Source organism: Ruditapes philippinarum, unplaced genomic scaffold, assembly GCF_026571515.1.
Source record: "Ruditapes philippinarum isolate M1 unplaced genomic scaffold, ASM2657151v2 ctg1148_1_1_1_1, whole genome shotgun sequence".
In the NCBI taxonomy this organism is placed as follows: Eukaryota; Metazoa; Mollusca; class Bivalvia; order Venerida; family Veneridae; genus Ruditapes; species Ruditapes philippinarum.
In genome coordinates, this window is record NW_026860494.1 from 50,564 (window position 1) to 66,709 (window position 16,146).

General features: G+C 33.6%; 1 protein-coding gene across 1 annotated transcript; it reads left to right on the forward strand.

The window, feature by feature from the left end:
- Positions 1–5,612: 5,612 nt before the first annotated feature.
- LOC132760298 (uncharacterized) lies at positions 5,613–15,816 on the forward strand. The gene is made up of 4 exons (XM_060752248.1): positions 5,613–5,955; positions 8,884–9,105; positions 9,554–9,650; positions 13,462–15,816. Exons 1-4 carry the CDS (start codon positions 5,821–5,823, stop codon positions 13,632–13,634), a joined length of 627 nt encoding a protein of 208 aa, XP_060608231.1. The 5' UTR covers positions 5,613–5,820; the 3' UTR covers positions 13,635–15,816.
- Positions 15,817–16,146: the final 330 nt, after the last annotated feature.

A 16,146-nucleotide genomic window follows, 5' to 3' on the forward strand; every position in this document is an offset into this window, starting at 1 on the left:
AAGTCGAAAAAGGGGAATAATTATGTAAAAAAAGCAGATCAGAGTTGTGGGACTTGTGCCCATCATCTTAGATAATCACAGAGAACAAGTGCGTGAAGTTTCAATCCATTCCCTTCAGTAGTTATGGACATACCAGCTTACATACAAAAACTTAACCTAGAATTTCTAAGTCGAAAAAGGGGCATAATTATGTAAACAAGCAATCAGAGTTATGGGACTTGTGCCAATCATCTTAGATAATCACAGAGAACAAGTGTGTGAAGTTTCAATCCATTCCCTTCAGTAGTTATGGACACACCAGCTTACATACAAAAACTTAACCAAGAATTTCTAAGTCGAAAAAGGGGCATAATTATGTAAAAAAGCAAATCAGAGTTATGGGACTTGTGCCAATCATCCTAGATAATCACAAAGAACAAGTGTGTGAAGTTTCAATCCATTCCCTTCAGTAGTTATGGAGACACCAGCTTACATACAAAAAATTAACCACAGGGACGCCGACGCCTACAAATGGGTGACTGCATTAGCTCGATTATACTACGAATAGTCGAGCTAACAAGAGGGTCTGGAGGAGTTACTGTTTATATAAAAGAATGGTTGAGCAACAATGTGGAGAGATTATACAGTCATTTCGAAAACTGTGTTGTTCTTCGTTTGAGATCGCTTGGGCATATGGATAAAGATTTAATCATTATATTCGCTTATGTTTCACCGGAGAGATCTCCTAGTTACAAATCAATCGACACAGATGGCATTAAACTTCTAAGTAACAGTATAGGAAATATCATAACGGATCACTCCGCTGCTAACTATATGGTTGCGGGCGATTTTTATGCCCGAATTGGTGATGTGAAAGACTATATACCTCATGGCGAAGTAGACTTCATATTCGGAGAAACTGATTATCGTGCAGATACATTTGAAATGCATAAAAACAATAAAGACAGTACTATAAATAAGTTTTGTAAGTCATTAATAGAAATGTGTTGCACCTTGGATATGCATATTCTAAACGGCCGATTATTTCAAGATACTAAAGGTGAAATCACGTGCACGGCAAATAACGGACTAAGTACGGTGGATTATTTCATAGCGTCAACGGCTATATTCAATTTGATTTTGTAACGGATTTCGGCGTCGGAACTGATTACTTTTCAGATAACTTCCCACTATTTTGTACACTTAGTTTTGCTCTTGGGAAGGGCCGCTGTTGTGATAATAAACTGAAAACAGTTTACCAGTAAAAATGAAAGAATGATCTGCGAGAAGCCTTTCTACAAACATTTACTAGATTATATTCAGATTTTATTTAAACGTGCAACAGAGAAAACATATAAAGTAAGTTATCGGATTTTATGGCAATGTATAAAAAAAAGCAGGTGCGTTGTGGAAAAGGTTAAGAAGCCGGTCACCGGGCAATAGGGATATTCAGCCTGAATGGTGGGATAGTACCTGCAACAAGTTAAAAAGCGAAAAGTATAAATGCTTACGATCATTTCGGTACACTAGCGCATGAGTCGACCTCGAACATAATGTTGCAAAACGAAATAAATTAAAAAAAAAATGCAAAATGAAACGAAAAGAATGCGAAAAGGAATGAGGCGAAAAGCTTATTGCGAGTAGTAACGATCCAACAAAGTCTGGGAAACATTGAAAAGGGCAAAACCGATATTAAAGAGTGTTACGAATTATATTAACGGAGACGAATGGTTTGCTTATTTTTTGCAGAATATTTAGTTGGCTTATTCAATGAAATTTTCGATAGTGGACATTTTGCTAATTCATGGAGCGAAAACATAATTTCACCAATTCACAAAAAAATGATCACTGTACGACCCTAATAATTATCGCGCTTTAGCCCTCTCAACTTGCATAAGCAAGATATTTGTAAATATTTTGTCAAAAAGAACACACATGGTGTGGCGATAATGACGGCATTGATGAATCACAGGCAAAATTTATAAAAGGGTTTTTAACTATTGACAACTTATTTAATCTACAGTCAAAAGTATCTATCAGTAAAAAGCGTAGAATCTACGTGTTTTACGTAGATTTCCGTAAAGCTTTCGACAGTTGCCCAAATCATCTGTTATTGTCTTGTTTACGAAGATATGGAGTTAATGGTAAATTTATGACTATCTTTCAATCCATTCACGAAAAACTTAAAAACTGTGTTAAAGTGAATTCTGTCCCAGGTGAGGTGAAGGCAACTTGCAACAAAATGGCGGGCTCACTGACTTCTTTAATTGTGACAGTGGAACCAAACAGTGCTGCTCTACGTCTCCGAAAATTTTTACAATGTACGTCACTGATCTTGTTAAATATATAAGACCCGGTTCTACTTATAGAATATTTCTATCCGAAGATACAGGCCAGCTGTACGCTCTTCTTTTTGCCGATGACGTTTCAACATTTGCATATACAGATACAGCTATGGGGGACAGGTTTTTAGCCCACGTTTTATGGAGCACATTTCACATCACCACTCGTCGCTGATGTCTGCGCAGCGGATTTACAGACGAGTTCAACATAGAAGTAGAATTATAAACTTACAAAGACATATAAATACCATCAAATTGTTTTGCAATAATAGTGGACTACATGTACAATTAAACACCGATAAATCTGAAGTCATGGTTTTTCGAAACAGTGGCCCATTGCGTAACTACGAACGCTGGTACTGAACGCTGGTACTTTAATGGTATCTAATTAGAAGTGGTATCATACTTTTAATATTTGGGACTATATTTCACTCCTAAATTGTGTTGGTCTTTCACGCGAACAACTCTTGCCAAACAAGCTTCTAAAGCAGTGTTTTGTATTCTGAGTTAGCAACGATACTTTGGTACCTTTAACCCTAAAGACGCTTTTAAATTATTTGACACGATAGTCCGACCGATTTTGTGTTATGGTGCAGAAATTTTGAGCTACCAGTATTCAGCCATTATTGAGAAAGTGTACACAGACTTTTGCATACGTATTTGAGGTAAAACCCAGAATGTAGCTAACTATTTCCCACTCCGCGAATGTGGCAGGGCTCAAATTTCAGTACATTATATAACCAAATGTGTTAAATACTGGACTGAACTATTACAAATGCCAAATGAGCGTTATCAAAGACAATGTTATTTAATGCTACGCAGACTAGACGACGCAGTTAGGAAAACATGGGTAGCATGTATTAAGGATATTTGTTTGAATATGGGCTCGGATATTCGTGGATTGCTAAAGAAATTGGAAATCATACAAACTTTATGGCATTACTGGTTAATAGAGTCACAGATCGAGCTACGCTAAATATCCTCTCGCAAGAAGAAAACTCTCCAAAGCCAATTATTATTAACACTTTAAATCACATCTAGATACAGAGAGATATCTGTCAATACATCTGCCATTTAAACTGAAAGTCAATTGGCGAACTTAAGATGCTCTGGCCACAATTTAATGATTGAAAATGGACGACACCAAAATATTGATCGACAGTTCAGATATTGTCCATATTGTCTAAATAACCATGCTCATTATGTTGAGGATGAGTATCACATGTTGCTTGTATGTAAATTATATGATGAACTGAGAACACAATGTTTTTTTTTTCAAACGTGGCTTAACTGTGAACCAAACATTAACTTATTTTATTTAATTATGTCATGTGACGATGAACTGGGCATACTCGCTCTTGCAAACTATACTAGTATATACAAAGCTTTGGAAACTAGAAACATGTTCATCAAAAAATGTTGGAACATCCTAATTTAACTAATTGGAACCGATACTATGATCTAGATGATGTTAAATGCATAACAAATTTATAAAGTGAACAGTATTAAATTTTAAAGAACACGAATAATTTGCTTTAAAACACATCCTTAAATTCAGCATTGTTAATGTTGATAATAATACTCTTTTTGCTCACTTATTCGTAAATAATTACCGCTTATGTATTGATCAAGAAAAATATTTGTATATGAATTATATATTGATGATGCATCATTTATTTTGTAAATAATGAACTACTATAAAAATAATGTACAATAATGTGTATCGTGGGCCGGATGCCTTAAACTACAATAAAACGTATGTTATGTTACAAATTGGACAAAGTAAATATCCCTTGAAATGTTGTAAATTAACTCATAGACTTTGTATCTGTGTGCAAATGTTCTTACAGAACGTTGTGGTTCTACTCAGGTGTCCGTTTGTGACTGAAATAATGTACAAAGGGATACCTTTTGATATGTTTGAAACACATATTGACATCGTGTATAGTTTCTTTACCATCAGTTGAAAATATTGTAAACGACCAAAGACTGAATTGCTGCTGATAGCAAATAAACTGAACTGAATTGTTACACTTGTTTTTATGTAACATGTTAAAGACTTTACATCTGGTTAGTTGACGACCCTTATTGAGTCTGTGTTTATAAGTCGAGGTCACAGTAATTATTGAATCTTCAAAAGCCTTGACCGATCAATACATGAAGGAAGAATAAACCTGGGATTGTCAAACTTAGTTGGAACTATATCAATGACAATGATTTCATTATCGTTAGGTCAAGGTCACTGCGTAACTAAGAGTAAAATGTTTGTCTTATCAAGAACTTGAAAAGTGAACATACAATTTTAAAACTTAGTTTGGACATTGTACATAACAAGTAAATCAATTGCAAATTAATATTACATTACACTTGACCTGTGTGAAATATGCATAACTTAAGTATGTTTTGCCACTGTGACAGGCAAAAGAAGAACGGGGTTTAACTGTTTATTTCTATTGAATACCATTGTGAAACGTTTGATATGGCTGTATGATGTTTTAGCTTATTCAATGATGTTAAAAGCAGAACAAGCTATCTTTAAAGGCAAATGACTTGTGAAATACACTCAAACACGGCCATCAATTTACAATTTCAATCTAATGAAATCTCGAATATGAACGTCATAACATCATTTTTTGAACATCACGAATTTACGATCAATAATTCTTGAAGTAACATATGTGAATTCTTGATGTAAAATCGTCAAGTGAACGTTGTAGTTATGATATTGTAAGTTCATTAATTCAATTTGTTGAAAAGTGATTGTCTCTCAGAGTTAAAGAATATTGATTAAAAAACAACTAAATTTTAATATTATCGAAGAACAATGATATAATCTCTATTTTATACAGAAAACGTAATATTTTACGGAAGCTTTACGGGGCCTACAGTTGATGAGATGTTTTGCGCTAAGTCGACTTTTTTTATTCGCATTGATAAGTTGTTTTGGCACATCTCAATAAAATTTACTGACAAAGATGAAGAGTTTTTAGGCATTGCAACTTAACTTTTCTCGATACGCTTGATGTTTTTGTCTCTTCGAAAAAAATCTAGTAAGAAAACATACACTTCGTGATTTCACGCATTTGCTGAAATATTTGGAAGGACGCAAAGACGTTACTCTCATTGACAAATAGTTCTCGTAAATCAACAAGTTTTTTCGCAATGATTAAAACACTTCTACGTATTACGTATTAATTATTACGTCTTCGTGGGATGTTTTTGGTCAAAACGAGAAAAAAAAGCCAAGTTGACATGACGTGAAAAATTTAAAGGAGTGGAGGCCCTGATAAGCTTCCGTAATATTAAACATTGTGTCATCGTCAAGAAAAATATCAAAACATTTTTGTTCTTGTATTTAGATTTCGCAAATCTCATCACGAGTTATGTAAACGCACTAAAGACAGATAGAACTTTGAAGTGTCAAGAAGCATATGAACAAGTGTCTTGTGAGCGCAATGAGCGAGCTTTGAACAAGGTACTCACAGAGTTTAAAAAAGACATGGACAAACTTCAACATATAGAAAACAAAGAGAAGCTTCAGACCATGTTCCTCCCATTGTTTGATAAGGCATTTTCTAAATACCGGGAAGACTCATTGGTATACTTTCAAGACAAGTATGAAGACAAACTTCTGGTAAAGTGTTGCTTCTTTTTTAACTTTTGATATTGAATTTATTGAAATGGTCATATTATCAGTGTTTCTTTTTAAAATAACACATATGCTTGTGCGTATAATAGTAAAAATAGTATCCCAAGGAAATACTGTTACCCACACAGTATCTTTACGAGGGATGATATGTTAACTGTTACCCACACATCTATGTGTTATTTATTCAATAACCCCGATCAAATACTATAATCATTTGAGAATTTCAATTAAATGTAACTGTAACTAAATAAAACAATAGTAACAATAACTCAACACACCTTACATTGCAAGTTGTAAGTGTACTTGAGAGTAACAGTCATACACATACAATAAGTTGTGTTTCATTTCAAAATCAAAACAAAACACGCATTTGCGGTTATGATGATTATCTGAGAAATCTGATCCTATCCAGAATATTCTCGACTTGGGTTTTGACAATGTGTATTAACGATATTTTTCATCTGTCTACCACACCTGACACGTTACGGATGTATAATTTTAAACTATTCAAACAAAAGATATTTATGACCCGAAAGCACTATAGGGTGCAAACAACTAAATTTTCTTGGTGTCATAGTCTGGTGGCCAATGGTTAATTAACTTATGAATCCCCTTTTAGGTGATCTTCGAAAAAAGTGGCTGAAACGAGAAAAAATTAGCTGCCACTTTATTTTTAGAAAGAAAAAATACGCAACAAGATTCAATGCTGTTAAAAAGTACCTATATAACGGTACAATCCTTCAATCGAAAATCCCGTGTAAAATGCGCAAGTACTAAGCTACCAATCAATCCTGTACACTTTCATTAAAATTGCATTAGTGGCACAAGTTTGCTTCTTTAAAAAGAAGCATGCGAGAGGTCTTTTTGTAGCTGTTGAAGATTTGTTTATTTCGAAATAATTTTTATAATATTTGGAGTTATAAAGAGCACCAGAGATTTTCCAAAACGGGCATAAAGAATGTTAATCAAACAACTTTAAGTCCCAGATTTATATATATAATGTATATATCATTTTATTGGAATAAACAATATATACTGCTGCATGCCTCCAACCACAATATGGCAAGAAAATTAAACTTGTCCGCCTGGGTTCCTAGCCACTGGTTCTTGTTGCTGGATCATGTGATGGTTGCGTTCATTGAACGCCGCCTTTCCTTCTTATCTTGTTTATCATATTTTGAAAAAAGTTGTGCCATTTTCGCCATTTGCGCGAAAACATCTCCGTTGCGTAATTAAGTCATACCAGTTCAAAAGAGGAGGTAGCAGCAACTTTTCGGTACACCGTTTACTCGGTCATATAATAGTGCATGGTGATATTGTTGCAATAATGTTCACTGTTCCTAATTTTCGGAACATAAATTAGTAAAACGCTATTCAGAAAACAAGTATCGATTTAAACAGTTTAAAGGATTAAAAACGGAATGAACCATTGCTCGTAGTGTTAAGTAACGTAAATGATATTTTCCGATTTTTCCTTGTACCGATTTGTTCACTTCGATGTTAATTTTTCGTTTACGTTAAGTCGTATTTTGAAGCGGAGCATGCGCATAACAACTTTTGTAGACTGATTCTAATGTTTTAAGGCTTAAAATGCGATGCATTAGCTTCAATTTGATACGCAAAAATGGATGCCACAAACAATCATTCTCAACTGATGATCTCTCCAATAACACGAGTAGTCCGGAAAAATTAAAAATAAAAACCATTAAAGGGACGTTGCTCTAACGATAATCATTAAATCGAAATATGCTGATGAGATGCACAACTAGACATAGTATTGATCAGTCCTGTAAATTTTTGATGAACATGCACCAGTAGTTTCGGAAGAGTGGACCAAACAAGAAACTGGCAACACAAAAACAACTTTTTATTGAAAGGCCATAACTATGCCAAAAATCATTCAAGTGAAAAACCTGTGTTATATGCGCAAGAATCCTGTACAGTTCCAATGAAATTGCACTGGTGATATAAGAGAGGTATTCCGGACAAACTTTATTAACATCTTTTTAATCAAGGGCCATATCTCTGCCAAAAATCATTCAAGCAGAAAACCCGAGTAATATGCATAAGTTCTTGAGCTACCAATCAATATTGTGAAGTTTCAATGAAATTGCAGTAGTAGTAGTATAAGAGAAGAAATCCAGACAAAAATAAAATATTATAAGGGCAATAACTCCGCCAAATATTATTCAACCAAACAACCCATGTAATATGTGCAAATATTTGAGCTATTATAGATCAATGCTATAAAGCTATAAAGTTTCACTGATATTGTTTTAGTGGTATAAGAGAATTAGTACGGACAAACTTTTAAAATTAAGATCATTCAAGGGCCATAACTCTGACATTGAACCGGAAAATGCCGACGATATGCATAACTAGACTCAGTACAGATCATACCTGTAAAGTTTGAAAGAAATTCCACCAGAAGTTTCTAAGGAGTTGATCTGACAAGTTTTGTGACGGACATACAGACGAATAGACAGATGACGGAGAAGTGATCCTTATTTGTCGCCACTAGTCTCTAGAGGCGACACAAAAGTGAGGGGTAATTAATTCAAACATGTCATCTTAAAGGGTGTCGATGACTTATAGTAAATGGAACGAACCAAGAATTGAATTTTACTGCCGTAACGACTTTAATTTCATGTAAAGATTAAAAAATTAATGGTCTTTTTGGCGTGCATCATCTCATAACATGCTGATTTATTAAAGATATTTATCATAGAATAATATGGACATAGTTTAATGGATTATTGTAATCTTGTCCCTCATTCGAAATTTGTTATTATAATAACAACTTATATATTGATGATTTTTAACGGGAAATTATTTGAATGCGTCAAAAAAATGTACATTTTACATATGTTTATATAACAGCACCGTTCTGGTCTGTTCTATGTATTTTTGCAGGCGGAAATAAAAGCCTATTTAGATATGATGAAAAATCAAATAAATAAAAAATGCAAGGAAAACGGAATGAAGGAATTGTCGAAGATGTATGATGAAATGCAAAAAAGGAACAAAAGTAGATACCTGACGGATAAGTCACAAATCTACAGTTACTATGAAGCTGACATGGAAAAACTAAAACAAGATTTTTTCGAAGCGAAAAAGCTGTATGACAAAGATGTTGTAAGACTTAGTAACGTCTTTTAGATTATATTTTTGATACCTTTTACATACTTTGGGTGAACCTTCGCCATACAGACATACATGCAAAAATATATTAGATCTTGTTTTTGTTCGGTAACTTTCTTCTGTTCATATTAAAACTGAGAAGTATGTGGGAGGGTTGGGGGATAAAAAAATATTATTTTTACCCCAATTATATTCTGACTTCAGATATTGAGGAACTGTTGACATTAAGTTTTTTCCAAACGTTTTGGTGCAGTTTTTTTTAAATCTTTAGCCTACCAACCACCTTTAATCTTACTGTCTAGCAACGACTCCAATAAAGTATCACAGAAATGATAACAAGCATTACTTTCTTCATCAGATAATTTGCTTTATTTATATTTCAATTATTAAACATTTGATACATTTAAAATCTTTCATGCAAATGAATGTTTGTTTATAACAGATATTTGAGTGCTTTGACGAGTTTTTGAAGAGCAAACATGATGAAAAGACGACACGGTACCGCGATGCAACTGGACAAAAGTACAAAGACCAATACGGTACTATATTTCGTAGTTAGAATTCCTTATAAATAAAGCATAGATCATAATAAGGCAGGCATAATTTTAATGGGACTCAGGTTTCAATATGATAATGGGTGTTCTAAACACTTGTTTGACCATGTTACTGTTAGGACCCAACCAAAGTGATCTTATTTTGTTTTTACACCGAACAGGTTAGCTATACTCTATGATAGCTAGCATCAAATGCCATGTAGCGTTTATTTTTTCACATAATAGTATATCCTAAAAATACAAACAAAAGAAAGTATTTATTAAGAACTATAATTCTCATCGTTACACTCTAGTCCTTTAAGCAGTTGGTCCTTTTAAAAACTAGAAATTTTGCTGAAGGCGATTTTATACCACCACCGATGCCATCGACAGAAATTGAAATAACTTTCATACCAAATAGATACAAATTAAAATAAATTCTCTTGTAAAAAATGTCAACACTTTACAAATGATAGTGTTCAAATCAAGTCTTCAAATAAAGTGTCTTTAAATTCAAGGTAGGTTTAAATCTCTGCGAATGTTTAAGCAAAAGGTATTTAAGTCCAAATATGAAAACAAACCATATGCAAATAACAAAGTAACAGGAAACAGCAGGAAAGAATAGCGAAAATTCAATAACAATACTCGTACTTTCAAGGCCTAGATCATTAATTAGTACGGAACAAGGTTATTTGATTTTCATCAATGTCTTGTAATAAATGATGATTTGTCGAAATATGATGATATAACAAAACAAGTGGGCATTGACATTGACCTAGCTTTTGACCACAGGTAACCCATATTCGAATTTGACCTTGAAATAGTCATAACAACCTTTCCGACTTATTATCCAGAAAAAAATGGATTGAAGCATTGCTTTTCCATATTTCATCTCAGACGAAAAACTAGGTCACAGGCGCTAAAATAGAAAAAATTTGTAAACACTCTAGTGGTTACTGTTTTGATTCAAATATCCTTGATTTTGGTCTGAAAGATTTTTTGATGATTTCTAGGTCAAGTTAGAAAATGGCTCACCTCGGATCAAAAGCTAGGTCACAACACCAGATATGGAGAACATTGTTAACACTTCAGTAGTTACATTACTGACTCAATTTCATCAAACTGACTTGAAATGTAGACGGTCCGAAAATACCAGAAATATAATTTCTGATGCAAAATTGAAATTTGATATCAAATGACCTACTTTCGATATAAATGATATCTTTTGACCTAGTTTCTTGCTTTTTGAAATACACAGACTTGAAATTTGGACCATGGGTGTAATTTATGATGCCAAATTTAATTTTGATATCAGCTGACCTACTTTTTATATTATTGATATCGTTTGACCTACTTTCTTGACATGGAATTTGACCAAGAATGTAATTTCTGTTACCGAGTTGTATTTTGATATAATCTGACCTACTTTTGATATTTTTTATAATTTGACCTACTTTAAATAACTGTAAAAGTGAAAGTAGATTTTAAGCACGAATCGCTTGATTTTATGACGAGAGCTTAAGCGTAATTCGTACAAACACAGTTTTTAAAATATTGAAATTTAAAGAAATAATACAAAAAATTCATTTCGAAAAAAATGAAAATGAAACTTGCTTCTAGATTATAGTGTACTTTGTAGAACGTCTATTTTAGATTTTTATTTATAGAAATTCGTTGACTATGCTCTTTACGCCAACTTAATATCGCCTTGCGCACAACAACCGACCTTTCGCTCCATTTCTTGCCCTTTGGCTCAACTACCTTCGAAACAAATCTCTATACAAATTTAAGAAATCCACCAAGAGTAGTTTATTTTGCACGAAGGACTAGCTCCTGGTCCGGGTTGATATATTCCTAAAACACCTTTTAAAGAAATCCGAAGTGTAGAGCGTTTCTGTGGTTGGAAGTTTGTTATTTAACAAATTGTCGTTCGCTTCGTAAGGGAGAACAGTTCTCCCGGGCTCAATATTATTTTCTTTTTGTAACAGCTTAGATCATTGGAAGCCTAAATAAATCCTACACGGAACTACATTGATCGATTTTTTAAAAAAATAAATGAATAACAAGACAAAAACATAAACAAAACTTACAATTAGCCTTTTAAATTGGCCTTCCGCTCTATCTCGGAAATGCCGTACACCACAATTTTGAAGTGGAGGCGTGTAAAAGAAAATATGTCAGAAATATATGCATGTATCTCCTGTGCGCCACGAATTTTAGACTTGTATATAGAATAGAAGGTGCAACGAATATAACTTGTCACTTTTAACTTAAGGGCCATATTTAACAATTTTTGCATGTCTTATCATCTTTGTCTTATAATGCTTCCCGAAAAAATTTCAAGTGAGCATATAGTCGTCGGGTTGTCGTCCGTCAGTCCGTCCGTCCGTACCGAATTCGTGTCCGGCCCATAACTTTGTTATTTGAAGTCGGATTTTAAAACTATTTCACAGAAATGATCACAATAGAGACGACGTGTCGCGCGCAAATTTGGGTCGCTACCTTGAAGGTCAAGGTCACAGCATGTCCTTGCAGCAAAATCGCGTCCGGTCCATAACTTCATTATTTGAAGTCGGATTTAATAACTATTTCATAGAAATGATCACCATATTGAGACAATGTGTCGTGCACAACATTTGGGTTGTTTTTACATTCTGAACTTTGTCTGAGAGGTTTACCTTCCTGTGTCCAAAACCTATTCGGGGAGCATCACCCTTTCGAACCGGCTCTTGTTAGTTATGTAATCAAGAACAGAAAGGGAAAATATATAAGTTTAACAATTACCAGTCATATTCGGTATCTTTTGTCACGGACTTAAATTGACAATGTCCGTGCTTTTGTCCGCGACGAATATGACTTTTATATAGAACGTGCAACTAATTCATTACCTTTTCGTTTATGGCCGAAATTTAACGTTTTTTAGTTGTTGTTTTTTCTTGCATTAATTATTACTTTAACATTATAAATAGTGTGATCACGAAATAATTGAGACAAAAATATGAGGTTTAAATAGAAGATAACGTGAAACGAAATATCTTGTAACTTTTATTTAATTTTTTGGCCAAAATTCACTATTTTTTCATGTATTATTTATTATTTGAATCTTAGAAAATATATAATTCTTTTACATAGAACGTGCAAGGGACTTTACTTAAAACTTTTTATTTATGGTCCAAATTTAACGATATTTAGCAGGCATTATTTTTTCATTGTCATGAATTTTATAATGAGTAAAAATATTATTTTAAAGATAATATTTTAATAATCGATATCTTCTGTTCGCCACGGATATTACTTTTATATAATGTGCAACGAATATAACTTGTTCTGTATCATTTTTATTTATGGGTCAAATTTAACGATTTGTTTGCATGCATTAATATTGCAACATTATAAATTACCTTAGCAAGAAAAAATATAAAAACAATAACATTGATAAATATAAGCCATATCCGGTATTTAAAGTCAATCCGCAAATGTGTTCATACTGTGGTTATCTATGAATCACGTCAGTGCCATTTCATGAATAACGGCATATGGTTCCCAATTCAAACATTGTGTGCGACCTAAACGAGAAAACAATGGGGGGGGGGAACTAAACAAAATGGAAATTTCTTGAAACATGTTAAACATATAAGTGTAATTTATCTTCCACATCATGTTATATTTTAAACAGACATGCTACAATTACTACGACTGACAAAATAACATTGCAAATTTAGATAGATAACATAGAGAAAGAAAATACAATTAATCATGCCCATATTATGTGTAATTTAATCATTTTAACAACATTCTTTTGATTACTTATTCTCAGATGAATTTTGCCGTGAATCTCACTGGCGGACGGAACATCAATTCAAACGTATACGTGACAAAGAGCTAGTGAAAAGAGATCAATATCTAGAGATGCAACTGGCAGAGCTAAGACTTAAATATGAGAAACTGCATAAATCTCTCTCGCAAAAAGACCGTTGTTCAATTATGTAAAAGATACGAATCGTGTTATTTCACAATTTCTTGAAAACTAGTTCAATCTACAATATTTGAGGAAGAAACAAACATCAGATTAAATGTAAACAGTTATGTACACTTGTAAATCTTTCAATTATTTCGTAATAACGAACTATATAAATATCACGGAGGTTAGGGACACCATATGAACCGGACTGTATTGCATTACAAAATTGTTTTATTGCCTTTTTGTGCTGGCCAATCAATGACTTGTTAGTATGATCAATATAAACGCAATTTCATTTTAAACTGACTTTATTTCATATGATTTTTCTGTAAAAAGTAATACATGTATTAGTGCTTTGATACATTTAAGTTGAATAATACTTACCAGTGTGTTATATATCCTAACACTTGTTATCTTCGTAATCTTCCAATTTGCCTTTAACATTGTTTTTGATTTGCTATCATTTTACAATTTCTTGAATTTTAAAAGTATTTTATGTTAACACTTTTCTGAAGGAAAAAAGAAGAAAAAGAAATGTTTCGCAATGATTTGCATGATCCATATTCAAATAAGGTCGATTTCTTTTTGTTACAAGACAATTTATCCCCAATTATGCTTTTGTTTTTATTTTTTCGAACGTTTTTTAATTTTGTTTTTAGTTTCTTGTTTGCCATTTAATTGAATCATATTCAGCTTATAGGCAATTAGTTATTATTATGATGTAATACTTTGTATAGAAGTTAAAATATTACATTGTTTATAGTTTGCTACTTATATGACCATACATTCAACGCTATATTTCTCATGTGATTAGTTTCTAACATGCTCTTAAAGCATTAGTTAAACTTTATAAAGCTCATGTTTTCCCTTTTTAACAAAAGAAAAAGAAATCTGATCAATAATGTACCTTTAAGATATATATACAGAAGCTTATGTTTCTATATCCACTTATTTTATCCTTTTTATGATAAATCTGTCTATTTTTAATATAACTACAAGTGTGATGTATCCGCACTGAACCGCTTTTCGATAGATAAATAAATACATACTATTAAATATTTTAATGACATACATGTATGTACTTATTATATAACAATTATTCGTAAAAAAACAAACAAACAACATTGCAGGAGTTTTTGACAATAAAGTTACTCTCCCCATGTAGAGGATTGATCAAAAAGTTCTTGGCCCGATGTACTTCCGGTAGTCAGAGAACTCAACTAATAGTCTTTCTTTTCTATATAATAGCCCTCAAAATCAATGCACTTTGCCCACCTGTTCTCCAACTTGTTTAACCCTTCAAAATAGAACTCTCTATTTGGTCCTCAAAAAACTCATTGACCGCCTCCATTACACCTTCATTGCTTCCAAAACGTCAACCACGAAGCTTGCTTTTCAGTTTTGGAAACAGGTAGAAGTCAGAGGGGGCCAAGTCCGGAGAATATGGGGGATGCGGAAGAATTTCAAAGCCGCATTCAGTTGCAGGAGCCATCGCAACTTGGGATGTGTGAGCTGGCGCATTTTCGCGCAGGAGCATAACGTCTCCAGTAAGTTGGCCCCTCCTTTTACGCGCGATTTCTTGAAACAAACTTCTCAATTCGTCTGCATAGTACGTACCGTTTATGGTATGCCCTGTTCAATATAGTCAATCATGATTACCCCCTGACTATCCCAAAAAGTTTAAGCCATAATCTTCCCTACTGATGCCACCCTGTTGAATTTCTTCGGAGGGGATAAGCCAGGGTACTCCCACTGAATACTCTGGGGTTTTTTTTATTCTGGATCGAAGTGATGGAGCCATGTTTCATCCGAGCTACGGTAGATAAAATCAGGTACATCCTAGTGGCGAGACAAAAAATATCTTGAAATGTCAAACCTGGTCCGTGTCTGGTCGTCAGTCAACTGTCTGGGGACCAAATCGCTACCTTTGACATGCATTAGACATCAGTCAGAATTGCCTGAACTGAACCAAAGCTTATACTCCCTTCCCTAGCAATGCTTCGCAGGGTTCTGTCGCATATGACCAGATCATGCACAGCTTCGGCAGTTTCATCACTGGTGGCCTCTTTTGGCCGCCAAGGCCGCTCATCATTTCCAATGCTCTCCTTGTCCCTCTTAGATTCAGCAGTCCAATTTTTCACAGTTTTTCATGTACTGCAACTTCACAATAAGTTACAAAAAAATCGACATGTCACCTCGACATATTTTTCGGGCTGCAATGAACCTGTGGCTTGATTATATATGCATCATACATAATAAATATGTTCATTTACATATCATTCTTGGACAAATGACAGTATATTGTCAAAAATAAATGTGAAATTCATAAAAACACCATACATTCGGTTTTGCAGCGGCACGGGCTACCTCTCTTCATTTGAATTTTTATATCACAGGTGCCCTCTCATTTTTTAAAACATAGGTATCCTCAAGGCACAACATATGCTTTTATTTGCGTTAATTGTTAGGTATGTAATATTTCTTACTTTTATGTAAATATTACATACTTATGTGTTAACAAGTGAGATGGTACCTGTGATA

Excerpts from the sequence above, each read along its gene's own strand:
- LOC132760298 (XM_060752248.1), top strand. The coding sequence starts at position 5,821 with ATGGACAAACTTCAACATATAGAAAACAAAGAGAAGCTTCAGACCATG. Across the intron at positions 5,956-8,883 it reads AGTATGAAGACAAACTTCTG|GCGGAAATAAAAGCCTATTT; the intron begins GTAAAGTGTTGC and ends GTATTTTTGCAG. Across the intron at positions 9,106-9,553 it reads AGCTGTATGACAAAGATGTT|ATATTTGAGTGCTTTGACGA; the intron begins GTAAGACTTAGT and ends TGTTTATAACAG.